Here is a 19,314-nt window from a genome sequence, read left to right as displayed (position 1 = left end):
GCCAAGATTAATTGAACCAGAAATGATCCTAGAGAACTTAAAAAGAAATCTGTTACAATAGCTTTTCCCAGGTACCTGGAAAATTAAAGTTTATTGTCTTGGAAAGAAGCCTGGTGCATCTACATCTGTATGGCTCTGACTTGGCAGATGACTTGCATCACTTAGACCTTTTTGGAAACAAATATGCTTTCTTCAGAATGAGGCTTTCCCTATCATTGTTTCAGTCTTGAATTTTTAGGAATTCAGCACATCTGATGCTTGAGGTGGTACTTGAAGCCAGGTGAAGAACCATCTGTCCTGGTTTCAGCTGGGATAGAGTTAATTTTCACAGCAGCTGGTACAATGCTGTGTTTTGTGTTTAGGATGAGAATAGTTTTAATGCGCTGATGTTTTGCTGAGCAGTGCTTACTCTGAATCAAGGAATTTACAGGGTCCCATGTTCTGCCAGCCAGGAGCTGCACAAGCAGCTGGGAGGGAGCATGGCCAAGACAGGTGACCCAAACTGGCCAAAGGGATTCCCATCTGGCATCGTGCCCAGTATTGTAAACTGGGGGAAGCTGGCTGGGAGGGGCTGGCTGCTGCTCATGGATGGTCTGGGCATCAGTCAGTGGGGTGGTGAGTAATTGTGCATCACTTTCTTGGGTTTCCTTTCTTTCTCCTTTTATGTTGTCTCTCTTTTCCTTATTATGTTTTGTTTTAATTTATTTCAATTACTTAATTGTTTTTATTTCAACCTGAGGGTTTTACCTTTTTTTCTCTGACTCTCCTACCTTTCTCACAGGCCAGGCGAGGTGTGAGCAAGCTGCATGGTACTTGGTGACTGGCTGGGGTTGGTTAAACCACAACATTGTTTTAAGAGCAGCTTAATTCCCAAATGTCTTACTTGGGCAACAGTTGCTGTGTTGAATTGCTCATTGGGCCCCATTTCTCTTGTGAAGGACTTCCCTGGTGTAGTTGAGGGACAAGCACACAAAGATGTAAGGGCGGAACAGGACTTCATAAGAATGCTCATTAGGTTTGTCTGATGGCAAAGTATGACTCCTGTGATGGGAAATGCCTCTGTGTAGGGTGATAACTTGTTGCTACTTTGTAACTAGGCTGCTCAGTCACAAATTGCTCCACTGTTGCTTAAGGGCCTCTATGGCTGCATGAGCAACATTTTAGAGTTGGCAAATCTGTTTGAAGGAGAATTTGTTGTGCCTTAAGAATTCAAGGTTCTGTTTAGGTCTTTTACTCAGCTGTCCTGCAAATCTAATTAACCTCTCCTACCCCTTCCAGAAGTGGTCAGTGTAGAAGAGTTCATAAAGTACCATCTACCCTTCATGTCACAGAAACTTGAATGTAGATAAGGGTTCTTATCTGGAAGCTGTAGCTATCACAATGGACCTTTGTTTTCTTGGCCCTTGTAAGAACTTTCTTACTTCTTGCCAGAAGCCACCACACTGTAGTGCAGGGGATTAGGTCATTTCCTTCCCTTCTCCTCTTCCTGCAGATTATTTGATTAGCATTTCTATTGTATACTCTAAATAGCATGTTCTTGGCTTCAGGCTGCTCCCCCCCTCTATAATCTCTTCAAAACACTCTAGTATGACTTTTTATTAGCAGCGTGACATGGGAACTCCTTGCACAGAGATTACATGTGACGTAACACAATAAAAGATTAATGAGGCTGGTAAGTCAGTAATCTTCCCTTCTTTCTTCTTCCCTCATGCACCTGAGATTAGGCTTCTGGGAACCCCCTAACAGTGTTAATGCCTTACAATACATGAAATATTTTTCTTGTTTGGATATCATTTGCTTTGATCAGAGTTCAGCCTCTGACTTAATGGAAAACAGAGTTCAGGTTGTATATAGTGTATGTTCAACATTCAGCATTGAGTGTACAAATACACCTCCCCCGTGGGATCATTACACGTCCTGGTCTTCCACCAGGTGTTTTGCTCCCTTTTCTCAGTGTTTCCTTTCCTTCAGTCTCTGTTTTTATATACCCTGTGTGCAGTCATTTCAAGCTCTAACGCTGCATGGGGTTTTTAGTCCACTCCTTGCCTGTTTTGTTGAATAAAATTATCAACAGGTTGTTTGGAATGTCAGTCTTGAAATGTTGTAGTAATATACAGATAAGGATAACTCCAGCATGAAGAGTTTGCCATTCAGGCTTCTTGCCAGTCTGGACATTAGAGGCCATGGTGTTGTCCGTTGCCCCTATGTGTAAGGCTGTCATTTTAGCTGGAACAGCTAGAAATGCATTCCTCTTCAGAGCTCATGTTGAATGTCATTTAAAATCACGTAATTGTATCAAACTGTACAGCATGTTTGTGAGTCAGATAGAAGAACATGACGATAGAGCCCTTTATTTCCTTAACAACTTCAAAGAAAGAACCTCCTCTGCAGTTCAGCCTCACTTTGTGAAATTAGTAGTGATATCTTGGGCTGCAGATTGCATTGTTTTAGTCTGGCATGGTATCTGTACTCCAGGAGAAATCAGATAGCTCACCTAGCCACAGCATGCTGGAGGCATTTCATTCCAGTCCTAAAGGCTGGCGTAGTTCTTGTGATTCCGTGAAAATCATTAAACCCTCCTCATCGTAGAAGTGAGGGGCAGTGCTGACACAAGAACAGCTGAGTAGAGCATGGCTGTGAATAAACACAGGCAGGGAGACAAAGTGGTTCAAACTCTGTTGGGTGAGATTCAGAGGCAGCCACATGGAAGTGTGCCTAGGCTCAAAATAAACTCCCAAAAAACCTGGATTAAGATGGGGCACGATTAGCTATAAAAAGGACATTGTGTGGTGTTGTCTGATCTCTCCAGAGGGTCACTAATATGAAGGCAGGTAAGGATTATCTGCAGGAGGCTGGTTGGGGTGGTAGAAAGCAAATCCACCTGCAGCTGCTTCTTAGGTGGCTGCAGCATAAAGTAATCTACAAGCTTATTAACCTGAATGCTGAACTGCTGCAACTGTAAAATAAAGAATGTCTGGGAATAAAGGAGTTCTAGAAACAAATTAGTCTTGAAGTTCTGCTTTTCAGGATATTTTGAAACAGTACAACTCAAGTTTTACAACTTGTGTGAGAAAAGTAATGCAGTTTAGAAGTGGTCATACCAATGTAACTAATCACTGTGGTTAAATACCTGAATACAGAACAGCTTTTGTACTCTTGGTGCTGTATCTGTGTGTTAAGTGATACTAATGCAGTCCTGATGTGGTTTTCTTTTTTTTTCCTTTTAAAACAAAGTCACAAAAGCAACCCTTAGTCCTGATTAAAACAGCATTCAAGCTGCCAACTTTGTATAGGCTAGGATGAAACAGAAAGTACTTGAAAGTGATGAGGGAGGTGGGGTGATGTGACTCCTCCACCCCAGTAAAAATTGCCATTTTAAGGATCCACACATTACCAGTGGGTTTGTGTGCCAGTGGCATGAGGCTGTTGATTTTTTGGCAGGGAGGAGGATGCAACCTAAATCTCAAGATCAGGCTTGATGAGTCCCTGATGTTTCTGTTGAGATGGATGCAGAAGGTCCCTATCCCCTCATTTGCATTGGTATAATGGGATTACAGAATAAACACACAATCAGATAAGCAAAATTATCTGGGTTGAAATAGTTGGAGATTTGTGTGTGGTTTTGGTTTTTCCCTTAGACCCATGCTAGCTTAGTAATCTGATAGCTGTGATAATGACCATACCATTTCAGAGCAGTGTTCAGTCCTGTGGCTTTTTTTTTGTCAACCAGAAGAGTGGAAACAAGGGAGCACCTGTACATCAGTGTTTCTCCAGGCACTTTCCAGTGTTCAGCAGCTGTGGCTCAACCACTTCTGTGGAGCAAGGTGGTATCTTTGTGCTTAGTAATCTATGGTAGGAGGAAAAAAGTGTCTTTGACCCTATGTATAGTTTTATTATCCAGAATAACCTATGACAAGGTGTTCTGCAGCTAAATTTTCTGGGTAGGTGACAAGATCCTGTAACAGGACAGCTGTACTGTATTACTTAAGGGAAAGTTTGCTATGGAGTATGGGTTGAGAAGAGAGAAAACACAGATGCATTCACCTTGTTCTCAGCAGTGAAGCCGACTTCTGTGGAGCTGCAACTTATGTTGTGTTATGGCATTATGAACAGAAAAGCTGTTTTGACAGTTCTTAGGTTTGAGTGTTACTCAGTGGCTATACTGTAAGGTGAACTGGGAAAGAGTTCCGTTAAAAAAATAACAGAGCAGATAAACCAACTTTAAAACATTGACAGATCAGTCCATAAAATTGTGTTTAAAAGACTGAGGTCGCAAGCCAAGGAGAGAGCAGCAGAAACAGGAGCAGCAACAGTCATATGTACAACATGGAGATGTGAATTGTCAGGCTCTATCAACATTGCCTGATCCAGGGTAACCATCTACCCCTTCTTCACCCACTAGAGCTGCGATGTAAAACTTGATGTAAAGGTTAAGCTGCTGTGTCATATCGTGATTGCAGCAGCCTCGCAGCATTTGCATGTTCAATTCCACGAGGTAACTTGGAAGCTGTGGTAACTTGATCACCACTTTATGGCTCAGACATTTAAATTATCCCACCCACTGACTTGATGCAGTGATTTTGGTGTTGGTGGAATGAGAAATGAGCTCATAACCTGGTCTGGCACATGCAGATTTGCCTTTCTAAATGTGCATCCTACAGGATTGAGCTGTTTTAGAATCATTGGCCGTGACAGTCCAGTACACACAGGTGGCATCTGCAGAGGTGTCATGTGTCCAGTCCTACAGTATTAGTGAAAACAGAGATAGCAATGCCTGAAGAGTTTCTGCTGGTATAATTCTCAGTGTATTAAGAAATTACTCTTTGTGTGGGAGGTGAGGAAAGCTAGCTGGGCTAATAAATTATGGTTAAAAAAAAAAAAAAAGGTATAGCATGCATGGGTACAGTTATGTAAGAGAAGGAAATAAATCAGTGTTTCTCTGAGAACCTCATCCGCAGAGCTGCCAGGCAATTGGGCTGCAGTATTGTTCTCAACACACCCTCTGCTTCCTTTTTTCCTTTTTGGGGCCAGGGATGGATGAATTGATGGAGCAGGAGCAGGATGCCGGTTCTGCCTCCAGCCAATGCTGTGTGGTGCCGCGGTGTTTACCCAGCTTACGCAAGGCAGAGCCGGCCCCTCTCGAGGCAGGAGGCGCTTCCCACGGCTGAAGTAAAAGCACACAGAGCAGTCACTCAGTCTGGCAGTTGCTGGGGGTTTAAAGGAGTTGGTGGATTAACAAGATCGAAGGGTTGGGTTTTTTCTTCTGCACTGTGTAGGAATACTGCAAGGACACCAATATCCTGGTAAGTGCTCTGCATGCCGTCACTTTTCCCTTTTACTGTGATATTGTTTCAGTCTCTCTTCTAAAAGTCTCCTCAGTTGCAGTGGTTTTCAGTGATGCGGTGGAAAGGAAATCTGAGAGCAGGCAGTGTGTCTGCAGGCTCCCCTTCCACCTCAGAGAGGCAGAGACATTCAAAGTGCACAGCATAGTAAGTGCTGTTTGATCATAAGTGTCAGTCACTTCTCATTTTTAGGGTGTAGAACAAGGTGCCTTAAAACTGCCATTACCTAACAAAATTGTACCAAGGGTAATTTCTCATGGAGCTGTTGAATATTTCTGTTGTCTAAAGCAAGAAAAAGGCTTTAAATGTAACTGTAACTCCTATTTTTTTAAGATTATATAGTATGCTATCTGAAAAGCTGTATGTAATACAAACAGCTATTTAGCAGATACTTTGGTACGTGAACTGCCTTATCAGGAAGTCAGAGGCTCATAAAGAGCAAAACTGTAATGTTCGGGCATGTAGAACAAGAAGTCATTGTGGTATTTTGCAAGCCCAGGCTCCTCAGCCATATATTCCAGTACAGGTGCAACAGACAGTGGATTTTCCTGGACTTGAAAAGCTCTATTGCTTTGTGTAAGAATAAGATGCCTCTGCTTTGGTCTAAGCTCTTAGGAATTTTAACTCTTGTGGCTGACTCTAAGTGAAAGTTGGGACTACCTTTTTGTTTTCCTTGAGGTAATACTGTGTAATTAGTCTGAAGCAGTGGAGAAGGATAATGTTAAAGATTTCTAACTGTAGAGTTCTCTGCAGCAGAACTATATTTCTATACTAGTATTGTACAAAGTTTTTTTTCTTTTCTGTTTGTATGCAAGGCATATATATACATATTTGTATCTGAAGATACAAATAGATATGCTATGGCTAATGAACACCTGATGTTTTCCCAGCATTTCTCTATGTAGTATTATTTTAAGGCTTTTTCATACAGGTTACAATAAACTTCATTTGATAATCTGAGTGAAATGAAAATAAAATCAAAGCTACATTTTTTTCAGCATAGTTTGTACTAACAGGCAAAATGCAAGTGCAGTTAAAGAGAAAGCTGCAAATAATCTTCTGAAGTAGCTTGTGTGAGTAACTGTGGCAGGTAGTTCGGCTGATGGAGCAAGGACAAGCTGTGGTGTTTGGCCCTCGCTCCGGAGGCTCTGAACCCTGTGCAGGGCTCCGCGCGTTGTCACCGCTGTATCCGAAAGGGGCAAGGGGGTTCAGGCTGCAGGTAAATGGAGCACGTTACCTGGTGAAGAACTTTCTCAGCTAATTAAGGATACAGAGAATATTGCAGTGACAACTTTAAAATAGACACCTTGTGCTAAAAGACAAATGTTGTTGGCTTCCCACACGCAGTCTGAATTACATCATTTATAACCCGTAGGAGGTTATCGTGGTTTCCTCAGGGGAGGATCAGCTGTTACTTTTCATAACTGAAAAAAATTCTGGACTGTTTCTTTTTCCAAGGGAATATTTTCAGAAATTATTTCTGTCAGTCTGTTGGAGTGGATCAGTATTGATTACATAAATCGTCCAGGTTTAATACGTCCAACCACAGTCTCATGTCATCAATGGCAGTTCAGAATAAGGGAACTGAAGTTAGCAGAGGTCTGACTGAAATCAGACCCCTGTGCTTAGATGGGTTTTTTCAGTCTTCTGAAGAGGAATGCTATTTTTGAGTACTATCATAAAGTACAGACTTTCATATAGGTGCCTATAATAGAAGTCCTATTCTAAAACACTTCCCTTGTTCACTGAGCAAGGTTGCTTGTCCTCAAGGTGCTGTTCCTGTCTTTGCTGAAATTGCTGAGAGCCTCTCAGACCTGCTTCTGAGGCTGGAACAGAACCTGAAGCAGAATGTTAGATGCCAATTCAACCAAAACTGCTGTTTCTTACATTGGACAAAATTAGCTGTGGCCTTAGAGCAGAACAGTAGATTTTCTCTTGTCTATCAAGTTAATGCCCTTTTCAGAGTGTCCACAGACAGTGGGTTTTTGTGTGTGTATGTGCTCTGACTCACATGACTTAGATGACCAGGCCACTAATGGCAGGTGTCCATGGTAAAAAGATGCTTTAATTCTGTTTGTGACAATGAAAAACTCCTCTATTGAGATTTTACAGATGTCCTCAAGGCATAGTAGTAGATAGCTGTTGCATTGGTTTATGCTTGATGTCCTGTGCAGGATTAGTTGCTTGCTCATTTCAGAGCTTGGCCTCCTTGCCTTGTTTTTCATATCTTGTTTTTGTCTGGTTTTCATATCATAAGACACTTTTGTGTGTATAGTGGATGACTAGGCTTATTCTGAGTTACCAAAGAAAAGGTTTACAGTATAGACTAAGGAAATAATAAGCCATACTAAAGCAAAAGGCTGGACTGATATTCCATGCTCCCAAGGCTTCTTGGGGATTTTGATGCTGAAAAACTCCCTTTTCGAGAAATAAGAAAATTAATTTACCTTCCTTACAAGGGTAGTGTATGGCTATTGATGTAAAGTTGAAATTGCACTAACAGATGCATCACTATACCTTCCCTGTGCATTTGTAGTGAAGAATGCAAGCTGTACACAGAATGTGGCTAATCTCAAAAGTGGAGTCTAAAACCTGCTGATGGTAAAATTGCAGGTGTGTGTGGGAAGGAAACGTGAATTTGTTCTTAACTGGAAACTGGGAGAAGTGTTAAAACTGGTAGATAAACACATGTTCTTTTTACCCAGTGATCACTTCAGTAAAAACTATTTTAATACAAGCTTACAAAACTATTTATAGGAAAAACAGTTAAAGGAGAATAACTTCCCAGTGGTGAGTATTACTTCTCCCATCACGTAGAAGAAAGTGATTTCTCAACCTTTGTCTCAGCTTTCAGAAACATAGTGATGCAAGGACCTGATTCCTTGTTGCTTGCACCAGTGGAGATCAGTAACATTATTGATATTGTCTGTGAAATCTGGCAAGTTGGGCTTGGTGGGAACACATACTCAAGCAAGCAGTCAGTCTGCTGCTGGGAATTACTGTGAGGTTTTGGGTTTGGGTGGCTTTGGGGGGGGGGGTTGGGTTTTGTGGGTTTTTTTGTTTGTGGGTTTTGCTTGTTGCATTCATTTTTTTTCCCCCTTTCTTTTTTTCTCTGATTACTTATTGCCTCCTCCTTCTATGCTTGCAAGTATCTTCATCCTGAGAGACTAGTATTCTGTACAGCTTGCTTGTGTCTCTCAGTGACTTTTAACTTTAGTATTTTGGTAGTTTAAATCTGGAAATCAATATATTTTCCTTTGAAGTGGTGAGATGTAACCATAGAAGAGAATATGCAGTGCTGAAATACCGTACATGTATTCAGAGGGTTTTGGTTTCTGATCTTGCAGTCACAGGAGACTTGCCTAGTGGAAACTGCAGTGATAAAGAGCTTAAATGTGTAAGTGGATATTGGCAAACTTGGATCCTACTTGTGTATTCTCAGGTGTTGTCACACTATTCAGTGTGAATTGTTTATTTGCAGTATGGGGTTTTAAATCCAAATAAAGCTGTAGACACTAATGTGTAAATCTTGAGGGATAAGGACAAAATCTTGTTTCATTGGTAACAGAGTTACTTATAATTTATGTCTAGCTGGTCAAAAGTGCACTTCAACCGCATATTCCAGTTGCTTGATAGAATTGTGTAGGCTTCCTAAAATTAATTGTATTCCTGGAACAATTTAGGTTGGGGGGTTGTCTGGTTCAGTCCCTGGACTCAGAATGGGACTGGACTGCCTTTGATCAGGCTGTTCAGGGCCACATGCAGCTAATCTCCAAGGATGTGATCTCAGGCTCTGTGGATTGAGTTTTTCCCTCCCATAATAGCTAATCAAGGTTTTCTGTGCTGTAGCTTGTTTGTTGCCTCTTGTTCTGCCACTGCAAAAAGACTAGATTCCATTTTGTCCCTATTCCCTCGGGTTTAGCAAAGAATTGCTCAGGGAAGAGCTGTATGTGAGGATTGCAAGGGTATTTGCAAAACTGCAAATAGTAAAAAAATAAAAACATCAATAGATAAAATGTCTTGTGCTTTATTTCTAAAAGCAAGAAAAAAAAAAAAAGCCAAACCTTAAAATATGTAGATATAGAACATAAATATAGTATTATAAAAAGGGAGGGGTAAATTCCCATTTTTTGCATCTGAATCAGCATATTTTTTAAAAATATATTCGTTGACAGAGGACTTCTTTCTATACTGTGAAAGTGGTTTTCTATGCAGTATTTTAGAAAAGGGCTAGTCTGGCACTAGCTACGGTTGCTAGCAGCCTATAATGCTGGCTCTGTGTTTAGAAAATGATGGTAATTTATTACAAAGAGACTTTTATTCTAGTATTTTTAGCTTTCAGCCGAGTGTTTAATGAATCTCTGCCTGGGCTCATTGAATTTATGTTCTCCCCTCCCCCACCCCATTTTAACCATTAAGATACTGCTATTCTTGCTGCAGTTCCAGAAGCTGTACTTGGTCTACAAAACAGCAAATTTAATTCACAAGGTGCTGTGCCTTACTGCAAACAACATCTGAAGCAACTAAAGATTAGTTGTGAGTGAGTCTCGTGACCTGGAAAGGCAGCTGAATGCTTGCAAATGACTGGGCTAAACTAGAGCTGATAGTTCAAAACCAGCCTAAATTCATCTGTCTCTGTCCCCCATGGAAAAATGATGTGCTCAATGAAAGTGAGCTCTTAACATCACCTACTCTGAAGCATCATTTGGGAGGTCTTCCCAGGGGATAGCCTGGATGCAGGGAGCAGTGTTTGCATGAGACAGGAGAGACTATGATATGACTTTGCCTTCTCCTGGAATGGAGTCAGAAATCTGTGGCTTGCTTTCTCAGCTATGGCAGTCTTTGCCTTCTGTGGCTTTAGTGATTACTAGAGAGCAAGAAGGTTTGTCAGAAACCAGACTCACTTTCCTCAAACAGATTTTACATGCTTTTCTCAGTTCAGTTGTCACTTTGCAGTCCTTCAAAACAGCTGCATGTGATAGTATTGAGCATTGAACTTTCTGCTTCCCCCAGAGGAACCAGTGTTGAGAATAAAAATATTATCTGTTCATGAGTTCTTCCCGTTCCAATTTCCTATTTTTGATACTGAAGGATTTAAACTGGTACCCACTGTGGTTTGGGGCTAGCTGCAAACAGTTGTGCTTGCCTTTAGCCATGCAAGTTGCTTTACTCTCAAAATCTTTTCAAATCCATAATACAGGCCTGTGCAAAGGTAAGCATTTTTGGGCTTCAGTCTCTTTGGCAGAATCAGAGATCTAGACATGAAATGTTTGCTGCTGCCAGTTCTATGATTTTGGAAGAACACTGGATGAGATGGAATCTTGTAATTGACATCTTATTCCTTATCAGTGTTGAATGTTCTTGGAGAAGTTTAGAAGAGTCTGTTCAGAGCTTGCTCCAATGAAGCCTGCTCCACTGATGTGAATTTTTGCTGCAAGAAGCAACAAAAATTTAATTTGTGTGTATTTTATTCAAACAGTTGGTCCTCAGCTATATATTGGCCCTTCAGAGCCAAGCTGTCTTTTTAATTAGCCTTTCCTAACTTTTTGAAGAAAAGTAGTACTCTAGGAATAAAAACTGGTTAGGTTATACTACAAGAGAAGGCCCATTATATATTTTGTTGGATCCTTTTCTTCTACTCAATAGTTTTCCTTCAAGTAAGTTCTTCACTTAGCTTTAAATGATTCATAAGCCTGCTCTATTTCAGGAGTGGAGATGTTTTCCCATGGCAGATTAGATTCATCTCCAGTGGGACAGCACTTGAGTTTTATTCGCAGACATGAAATTTCCCTTGGACCTCACTGGAAGGATATAATTGATCTTTGTTATTTAAGGGAACAAAAATATTTTCCTGTTGGGTACAGTGCACCAGACCAATCACACTGGATGAGAAGTAGTGTGTATGTTGGACTGATTATTTTTTTAGGAGTACTGAATCTCCTATGTGCTTGAGTTGAAGTAATCTGGGGGTGTAGTAGCTGTGAAAGTGGTGTGTGAAGCTCATAAAGGTTCTGAGATGTATTTGAAGAAAAATGAAGTTCAAACATTTCAGCCAGACTTTTGAAAGGAGATGAGCAAACTGTGTTATTAATGATAGCTCTAGATTTCTAACGCTCCAGCCTTCCTTAAGTTTAATAAGAAGTGGATTTCCATCATGTGCAAAATAAACTTGAGTGGATTTCTTTAAATGTAAAGCAAAAGAAAATGTTTTAAGGAGGAACTGAGCAATAGATGTGGGACATCTTTCCTTGTACTGAGATTTTCTGTATAACTCCTTGTATTGCTGAAGTCTGTCCCTGAGAACTGCTGACCCCTTTTATAGTTTCTGCATAGTTCTCTGGTCAGTCGTGCAGGTAACACATTAGAGTCTCCTTTAACTGTTCACTTGTTATTTTCATGAGGCTTTGAAGCTGACTCAGACTGAGACATGCATTTTTTTAGTTTTCCATTAAAATTGTTCCCTTGGATGAACAGAAGAAGAGGAGAAGCTGTACCAAGCCTGTTCTTGTACTAATGGCTAAAGTTATTTTAAATGTTTGCCTTCCCACTTTCTCTGAGTGAAAGGATTAGCTCTTTAACACTAATATGGGGTTATACTATTTAAATCTTTGCTTACTGTGGCATGGTGTTTCCTAGCTCTATGCTATTTCCTTGTAGACACTGCTGTAGTTTCATGGCAGTATTTCTTGTGAGTTGTTAAATGTGAAGGCAGAGGACAACTGTTGGCCAAGATGAAATTAGTTGTATGTGAAGAAGACTCAATTGCAGGGGAGAGGCTGTTGAGGAGATCAATATTCAAGCAGAAAATTGGTGGATCATGTGGGGAGGAAATGAGAGGATGAGCTCTTCCAGAAGACACCTGTACAAGCGAGTACAATGCAAGAAGATCTTAAGAAATGCTGCAGTTGATTGTAAAAATACTTCATAGAAAATATATCTATATTTTTACATACAAATAAATCATGAAGATTTATACTCATTTCATAAGTAGACTACTTCAGAAGGGAAATGTGTCTAAAGAACCGAGCACTATTAAACACTAGGATCTATATAGTTCAGTATTATGGTCAGAAAAGCAGCCCTGAGGTGTGTTCACAGGCACATAGTTCCAGTGTGATGCTCCAAAGTGGTGTGTGATGCAAGGAGGTAAGGAGGGCCCTGGAAGACATGAAAATTGTGAACAAAGTTAATGTTGTGGGGCTCTCACTACTGGCATCATATAAGGTCACATTTTCATGTGATAAGTTTGCTTTAATGTCTTCATTTTAGAATTCTAAAGGCAAAACCTACAACAGTGAGTGACCTCACAATCCCAGGGGAGTTACTGCTGCACTCAGGCCAGCAATCCAGAAAGGCTTTGAGCAAACTGTATTCCATGACTCTCTCCTGTGCCACTGCCACTGTTCCTGTGTGACAGAGGGAGACTGCTGGATCAGTAAAATGCACTTTCAGCACCAGCTGAGTGATGGTACCCTAAGGCTTGAACCAGGACAGCTGCTGAGTGAAAGTGCTCGCTGCTTCCCAGGCAGCAGAAATAGCTTGGTGTCTCTGTTCTGGAGATGGGACACAGACACTTGACAGCAGTGTTGTGCAAATCAGGTTTATTGCAATGCACTCATCTCTCAGTGGGTCAGGGTACTGTTGTGATAATATTGTGTGTGCTAAGCACAAAGGCTGCAGTTCGCTTGTTTCAAGCACTATGAAATCTGCAGTATCCACACTTGGAAAAAAAATAAGAGATTTGGAAAACAATGAGAAATGAAAGGAGAAAATAAAGATTTCTGTTTACTCTACTGGTTGTGTTCTGCAGGCATCATAGCAAATGCTTTAAGGATAGTGTGATGTCTTCACCTGTATTAGTGACAAGCCCTCCCAAATATGTGGAATAGCATGAAGGAGCAAACTTGAGTTTTTAGAGCACTGTGAGCTGATTGCAGATGACAATCAACGTATGCATGCTGAATAGGAACTTATAGATTTGAGAAAGCATGTTGAAGGCCAAGCTTCTCTGTGAAGGAGCAAAGACTGGGAGAGATAAGGTCAGTAAAGGGATCTTTGCATCAGCTTCTGGACAAATGGGAGCAGGCTGTCAAGCACTGCCACATCTTTTTCTCTGTTCTTACGACATACTGTGGGGATAGATAAAATCTGTATGATGACATCTTTTCTGCTAATAACCATGGTCTAGTCAAGGTAGAAGAAAGTGGAGATACAGCACTGTAGTTGTGATCAAAGTTGATGACAGGATTCAAAAAGTGCTGTGTGGGTCAAAAAGTGCATTTGCACAGAAGGCAGAATGTTAACCATCAGTACTAAAAAAGATTAGCAGCTCTTTGAGTTGGTATGAAAACTCACCTGGAAGGACCAAGGGAATGTTCTTATTTCTGTTTAAAAAAGCCTCAAACAGGCTCTCATCAGCTTTATTCTTTATCAAGCAAGTGCTCTGCTGGGTAGGCTTTCTCTAGAGGAAGGTCAGAGATGAGCTGCATAGGTCAAAAGTGTCTGGAAATGCTACTAATGAGAAGCTGTAAAAAATACAATATGAACTGTTCCTCAAAGCAAAAGTCTGAGTAAAAAATGTACTTCAGGTCTGTTTTCATTAGGAGTTACATGGAATTCCCTCAGGAAACCTCCTTCAAACAGATGTTTGTCACTTCTGTCTCTGGCTAAACATGAGAGATCACATTGCACACCCTAAACTTTTATAGTAGGCTTGATATCAAATTGTCCTACAACTTCCTTCCATCTGCAAATCCAGAAACTTCTTAGAAAGCTCTGAATTAGACCTTTCCCATGAAAACTTTTGCCTGTCTAGCTAATGGTTTGTCTGGCTTGTGGGTTTTTTTTTCTTTAAATTTAATGCCTGTTTGGCTCTATTTCTCAACAGCTGAATGAAATAAAATAAATGAAGCTATGTATAATTTATTCTAAAAACTAGCATGGAGGAAAACATGTGGATGTTTTAAGGCCATAGTGGAATTTTCTAAATGCATTTTTTTGGTGATCTGGCATTTCTTCAAGGCAATTCAACCTTAATTCATGTGGTTTTATATATATGCTTTTAAAAATTATTTCAGGCAAAATTAAAACATGGAAAACACAAAATATTGTACTTGCAGTATCAGATTGGTCTGCAAGTTTGTGTAATTGGAGTAGAATATTTTCTCTTACACTTAATTTTGGACTTATTTTTACAGGAAATAATGAAAAAAGTGTGCCACAACTCCTGATCAGAGACCTGAAGTTTGAGAAGTCATTAGCTAAGCTCATGTTTTCTCCTGATCAAGAAAATCATCCATCAAAAGCACCAGTCAAATATGGTGAATTGATTGTACTGGGGTAAGTGTTTAAGAGTCTGAGAGTTTCCTATGCTGTAATCCTGTGGGCATGTTTCAGTACTGTGTTAATCAATTCTTGGATTTAAATGAGATTAATTGAAAATGTGTAATTAGTAACACTACTACTTCAGAATACTTGGTGCTTAGAATGAAAGTTCTTGTGGGTCTTTTTTCTCATGAGAAACAAAGTAATACAGGAGTGATGATGGGCTTTGTTCTTTTTCTGTGCTTTTTGGTAGGTACAATGGGTCTCTCCCAAATGGAGATAGAGGAAGAAGGAAAAGTAGGTTTGCTTTATTTAAAAGGCCCAAGGCAAATGGGGTGAAACCCAGCACTGTGCACATTGCCTGTACCCCTCAAGCAGCAAAGGTAAGCTCCATTTCTCCCTTCAAGTCTGTCTGATTTCTCCTTGTGCCATATAAAGAGCTGTTAGGAAATGATTTAAACAGCATCAATAACTGACTGTGAAAAGAATGGTTTGTGTTTATCCAAATTTTTTTAGTACCTGCCAGGGTTAGCAAGAAACAATTCAGCAGAGATGATTTGGCATGTAGCCCTTGCCATGGCCAGAAAAAAAAAATAGTTTTGAAGCATGACTGTTCTGGGCACAGGCTAGTCATATAAAAAGCTTTATGTTTTGTTTTTCTTCCAAACTCACTACAGACATCTGTTCCAGACTTTGTGGTTTTGTACTCATGCTGCTTTAGGATTAACTTTGTGCAGCTGACTTTTAAATGATCCTTTGCCAAAGCTCCACGTGCACTTGGTGCTCCATCCAGTGGGTAGGAGCTCCCCAGGGGTCAGGACAGGTGGGTTTTGCAGGGTATGTTTCATAGGGCTTGTAATCAAGAGTTCCCATTAAGCAGCAGAAAAGGAAGGGCTTAGACCCCAAATTGAACTGTATTTCATGTCAAAACTAACACATCATTGCTAAGGTATTGCCATGAAATATTGTGGCTCTTCAAGTGTGTGTACAATTGTGTTCAATAAGTAATGGAGCATTTCTACTACAACTGTGGAATTTGAGCAAGCTTAGTGGTTGTTTAGTGCTGTTTAGAAACAAGATCAGGCCTTTAAACAAACATAGTAGTGCTAAGTGTTTGACTCCCAGAATATCTTGACCCTAAATTCAGGGAATGGTATAAAGTGTTCTGAAATCAGAAGCATTTTTATACCAACATCATTCTTGTAGTAGAGCTACATTTATATTAGATCTGTGAAAATAACATTTATTTTTGCAAATTCTTTATGGTCTGGTAAGTGCTGTTTAGCAGCACTTTTAGAAGTGTTGGTTAGCTCCCTAGTAGGTAATTGCAGAATGAACATCGAGACTAACAAACTGAAACCTTTGCTACAACTTCTGCAACCTATGCTGAGTTTCTCCACTTTACCCTATTTACCACCACTTTATCTATGTATCTTAAATCAGTCATTACTGATTTTAGTATTAACTCAAATCCTGTTTTTAGAATGAAGTCCCTAAATTTTTGTCCTCACTTGTTGGCCAAGTTCACTCTGAGATGGCCATGAAGGTGTTACATTCAGTTTTAGCCTTTGCATTTGGTTGTTTTGTCTTTTTGTGTTCAGGCCAGTGTTGCTTTAACACAAAACATGACTAATTATATACCCTGGTTATGTTTGTTTAGTTGCAGCATGTGGTGAAGAGACCAGTTTGGTCTGTTGCTGAATCAATCCTGCAGCTTTTTTTTAGTGGCCAGGACTAGGTTTTGTGAAGTTTAACTGCAGATGTGTCATTAACAACCATCTGCCTTAATTAGCAGAAGAGTCTGATGTTATATATAAATAGTGTCTGCTTTGCTACTGTATTCTGTAGAATTATTGTGCACTGGTTCAATAATATTTGGCATTTTTCCATAGGCAATAAGTAATAAGGACCAACACAGCATATCTTACACTTTGTCTCGAGCCCAGACAGTAGTGGTTGAATATACTCATGACAGCAACACAGATATGTTCCAGGTATGTGAAATTAATGTGTACATGTGTTCTTATTTTTGGTAGTTTCAAACAAGGCAGCCTCTCAGCAGGTTTTTTCCCTGAGACCCAAAAGTTTGTCAGTTTCTGCACTCACCATTCAGAGCAATTTAATTCAGTTCATTCCCAAGGCTATCCTGTGAACAAGGCTGTGTGTCTGTACATCTCTTTTAGACCTGGGCAAAGGTGAAAGTTGGGGGGGTTTTGTGACTAATGCACAATAGTATGGTTTTGCTTTTGTTTGCTGGTCTGCAAGGCACATAATCTGTCTCCTAGTCCCTCCTTGCAAAATGAAGAATAAAGGGCACCTTTCTCTTCAAGCACTTGGAACTTTGCTTCTGGCATTTACAAAGGGATCTGGGATCAGCCAGTTGGAGACTGTAGAAGAAATACAGTGTGGAAACACAGGAAAGCTTTTGGCACAAGGAATATGAAAAATACTCTGAACTTCTTTAAGAAAACCCAGAAATGTCTAAAGCACTGGGAGATGTGAAGAGAGGAGCCTCAGTGCTGATCCTGGCAGTTCAAAACAACTTTGCTGCAGTTCCTGTGTGTATGAGAAGGGACCACAAACACATCTGCAGCTGTGGTGTGCCCTCATATCTTCTAATTGTTTCCTGTTTTTCTCAAAAGGAAGGGGTTTGTTTTGGGGTTCTTTTTAACGTGTGCTTTGTTCTCTCTGTTTCCCACACTGTGATCTTGTGTAGCTTTTTTTTTTTCCCTCGTTGTTGCCACTAGTTTATGGCAAGGAGTTTTGCTGTCACAGCATTTAGCTGTGACGCCACTGCAGGATCTAAGGAGGTGGGAGGTGCTGGGAAGTGGTGGAGGAAGCTGCTTTGCAACTGCAAATACAACAGAGCAAAAGGACTGTAATGAAATCACTGCAGCATAAGCTATTGCTTGTGTGAGTGTTGTCTCTTCAGGCATGCTCTAGCATGTGTGCTGCTCTGAAATTGCTCCTGGCAGCCCTTGTGTACTCATGGGTTATCCTGCCTAAGAAGCAGTAGAAAAATAGATTTTGACAAAGCAGTTTTAGTCTCATGAAAGCTCTCCAGCCCTCGCCAAAAAGCACCTCAAGCTTTTGGGTCTCTTGCTCAGCAGTTAATCAGTCTTAATATAATCACCTATTTTCAAAGAGCCTGAGAGCTCTGGAAGTAAGTGAGCAGTAGTGTGTAAGGGGGCTTTAAACCCAGCTATATGGATGTTTGGGAAAGGGTTATTGCTTTTCCTCTTTGCAAGGAAAAGTACAAGATGAGTTGACTGGAAAAGCAGGGATACCTATGCAGTTTTATCAAACTCAGTACAGTTTTTGCAGTGTGGGACTGCAAGACTCACAGTTCCCTGCAGCCAGAAAAGAAAAGGAGGCACAGCTACCAGCAAAACCTGATTGTAGTCAGATGTTACACTCCTGTGTTCTGAGTGTGTAAATGTAGCCCCTCTCTGCCACAACCACCTGGTCCCTGGTCTTTCACAAAAGGTTTGCTGCTTCTCAGTACCCACCAGAGCTGAAGAGACAGCTCATGTAATCTGATTTTCATACATCTATACCTTGACTTAGTCTGGCACTGTTCAGAATGTTCTGGGCATACAAAGTGACTGCATGTCACTGTTCTCCCCTCTAACTGCTGTTCCCTGGCTGTTTTGGTGCTCCTGCAGCTGGTCTGCCTGACCTGAGTGTAACATCTCTGATGAAAAGGCCTTCAATGGGAAATCGTCTCAGAACTGACTTAATTACATCATTTTATTTCTCTTTCCTTCATTTGGCTGTACCCAGCTTTCAGAATAACTTTGATCATTTGGAGGCAGAAAAATTCATCAATTCAGATGAGGTTTCTAGGCTTTAGAAACCTAAATTGATAGACTGGTGGAAAGGAATGCTTTAAATTGTAATGTCATGATTTTTGTATCATTGCTTTTAATTGCATTGAATTTGAATAGTCCTAGACCCAAAGACAAACTTCTGACCACGTTGGTTTTTTTTTAATGCTTTTCCAGATTGGTCGGTCAACAGAGAGTCCTATAGACTTTGTAGTAACCGATACAGTTCCTGGGAGTCAGAGTAATTCGGATACACAGTCTGTGCAGAGCACAATATCAAGGTTTGCCTGCAGAATCATATGTGAACGTAACCCTCCCTTTACAGCAAGGATATATGCTGCAGGATTTGACTCCTCAAAAAACATTTTTCTTGGGGTAAGGGAATTCTTTTTCTTTTTTCCACTAAAAGTTCAATGCAGGCTTATTTTTTTTAAACTAATACATAACTCCAGCCAAATTAAAGGTTCTCATTGGTGTAATTTCTTTTAGGAGAAAGCTGCAAAGTGGAAGACGTCAGATGGGCAAATGGATGGACTAACAACAAATGGAGTTCTTGTTATGCATCCTCGTAATGGATTCACAGAAGACTCCAAGCCAGGAGTGTGGAGAGAGATTTCTGTGTGTGGGAACGTGTTCAGCCTCCGTGAAACCAGATCAGCTCAACAGAGGGGAAAGATGGTGAGAGGAGTGACCAGTGTTTTATGCAAGCTATTTAAAATGGTGCAGCCATAAGGGGTATAGTTTGGGCATAGAGCTGGAATCTGCTGGAATTCTGTGTAGTTGTCACCTCTGCAATTAGTTACACTGCCTCTGATGTGTCT

General features: G+C 40.5%; 1 protein-coding gene across 7 annotated transcripts in view; it reads left to right on the top strand.

Annotated features, from left to right (window-relative positions):
- Positions 1 to 19,314, top strand: part of PELI1 (pellino E3 ubiquitin protein ligase 1) — a 46,826-nt gene that overhangs the window by 20,371 nt on the left and 7,141 nt on the right. For 5 of the 7 annotated variants that reach the window (XR_008430237.1, XM_053939514.1, XM_053939515.1 and 2 more), the window contains 5 exons: positions 14,540 to 14,681; positions 14,920 to 15,049; positions 16,559 to 16,660; positions 18,671 to 18,868; positions 18,983 to 19,171. Coding sequence is in view for 6 of the 7 variants with exons in the window: in XM_053939514.1 (XP_053795489.1) it covers positions 14,540 to 14,681; positions 14,920 to 15,049; positions 16,559 to 16,660; positions 18,671 to 18,868; positions 18,983 to 19,171 (761 nt within the window). In the remaining variant the exon portion in view is untranslated. Of the gene's footprint in view, positions 1 to 5,239; positions 5,304 to 13,323; positions 13,382 to 14,539; positions 14,682 to 14,919; positions 15,050 to 16,558; positions 16,661 to 18,670; positions 18,869 to 18,982; positions 19,172 to 19,314 lie in introns of those variants that run through there. The other 2 variants (XM_053939516.1, XM_053939517.1) reach the window with 2 other exon arrangements.

The sequence above is a fragment of the Vidua chalybeata genome, chromosome 3, assembly GCF_026979565.1.
Source record: "Vidua chalybeata isolate OUT-0048 chromosome 3, bVidCha1 merged haplotype, whole genome shotgun sequence".
NCBI lineage: Eukaryota > Metazoa > Chordata > Aves > Passeriformes > Viduidae > Vidua > Vidua chalybeata.
Note: the sequence above shows the minus strand (reverse complement) of the source record. Positions and strands in the feature narration are given on the sequence as shown.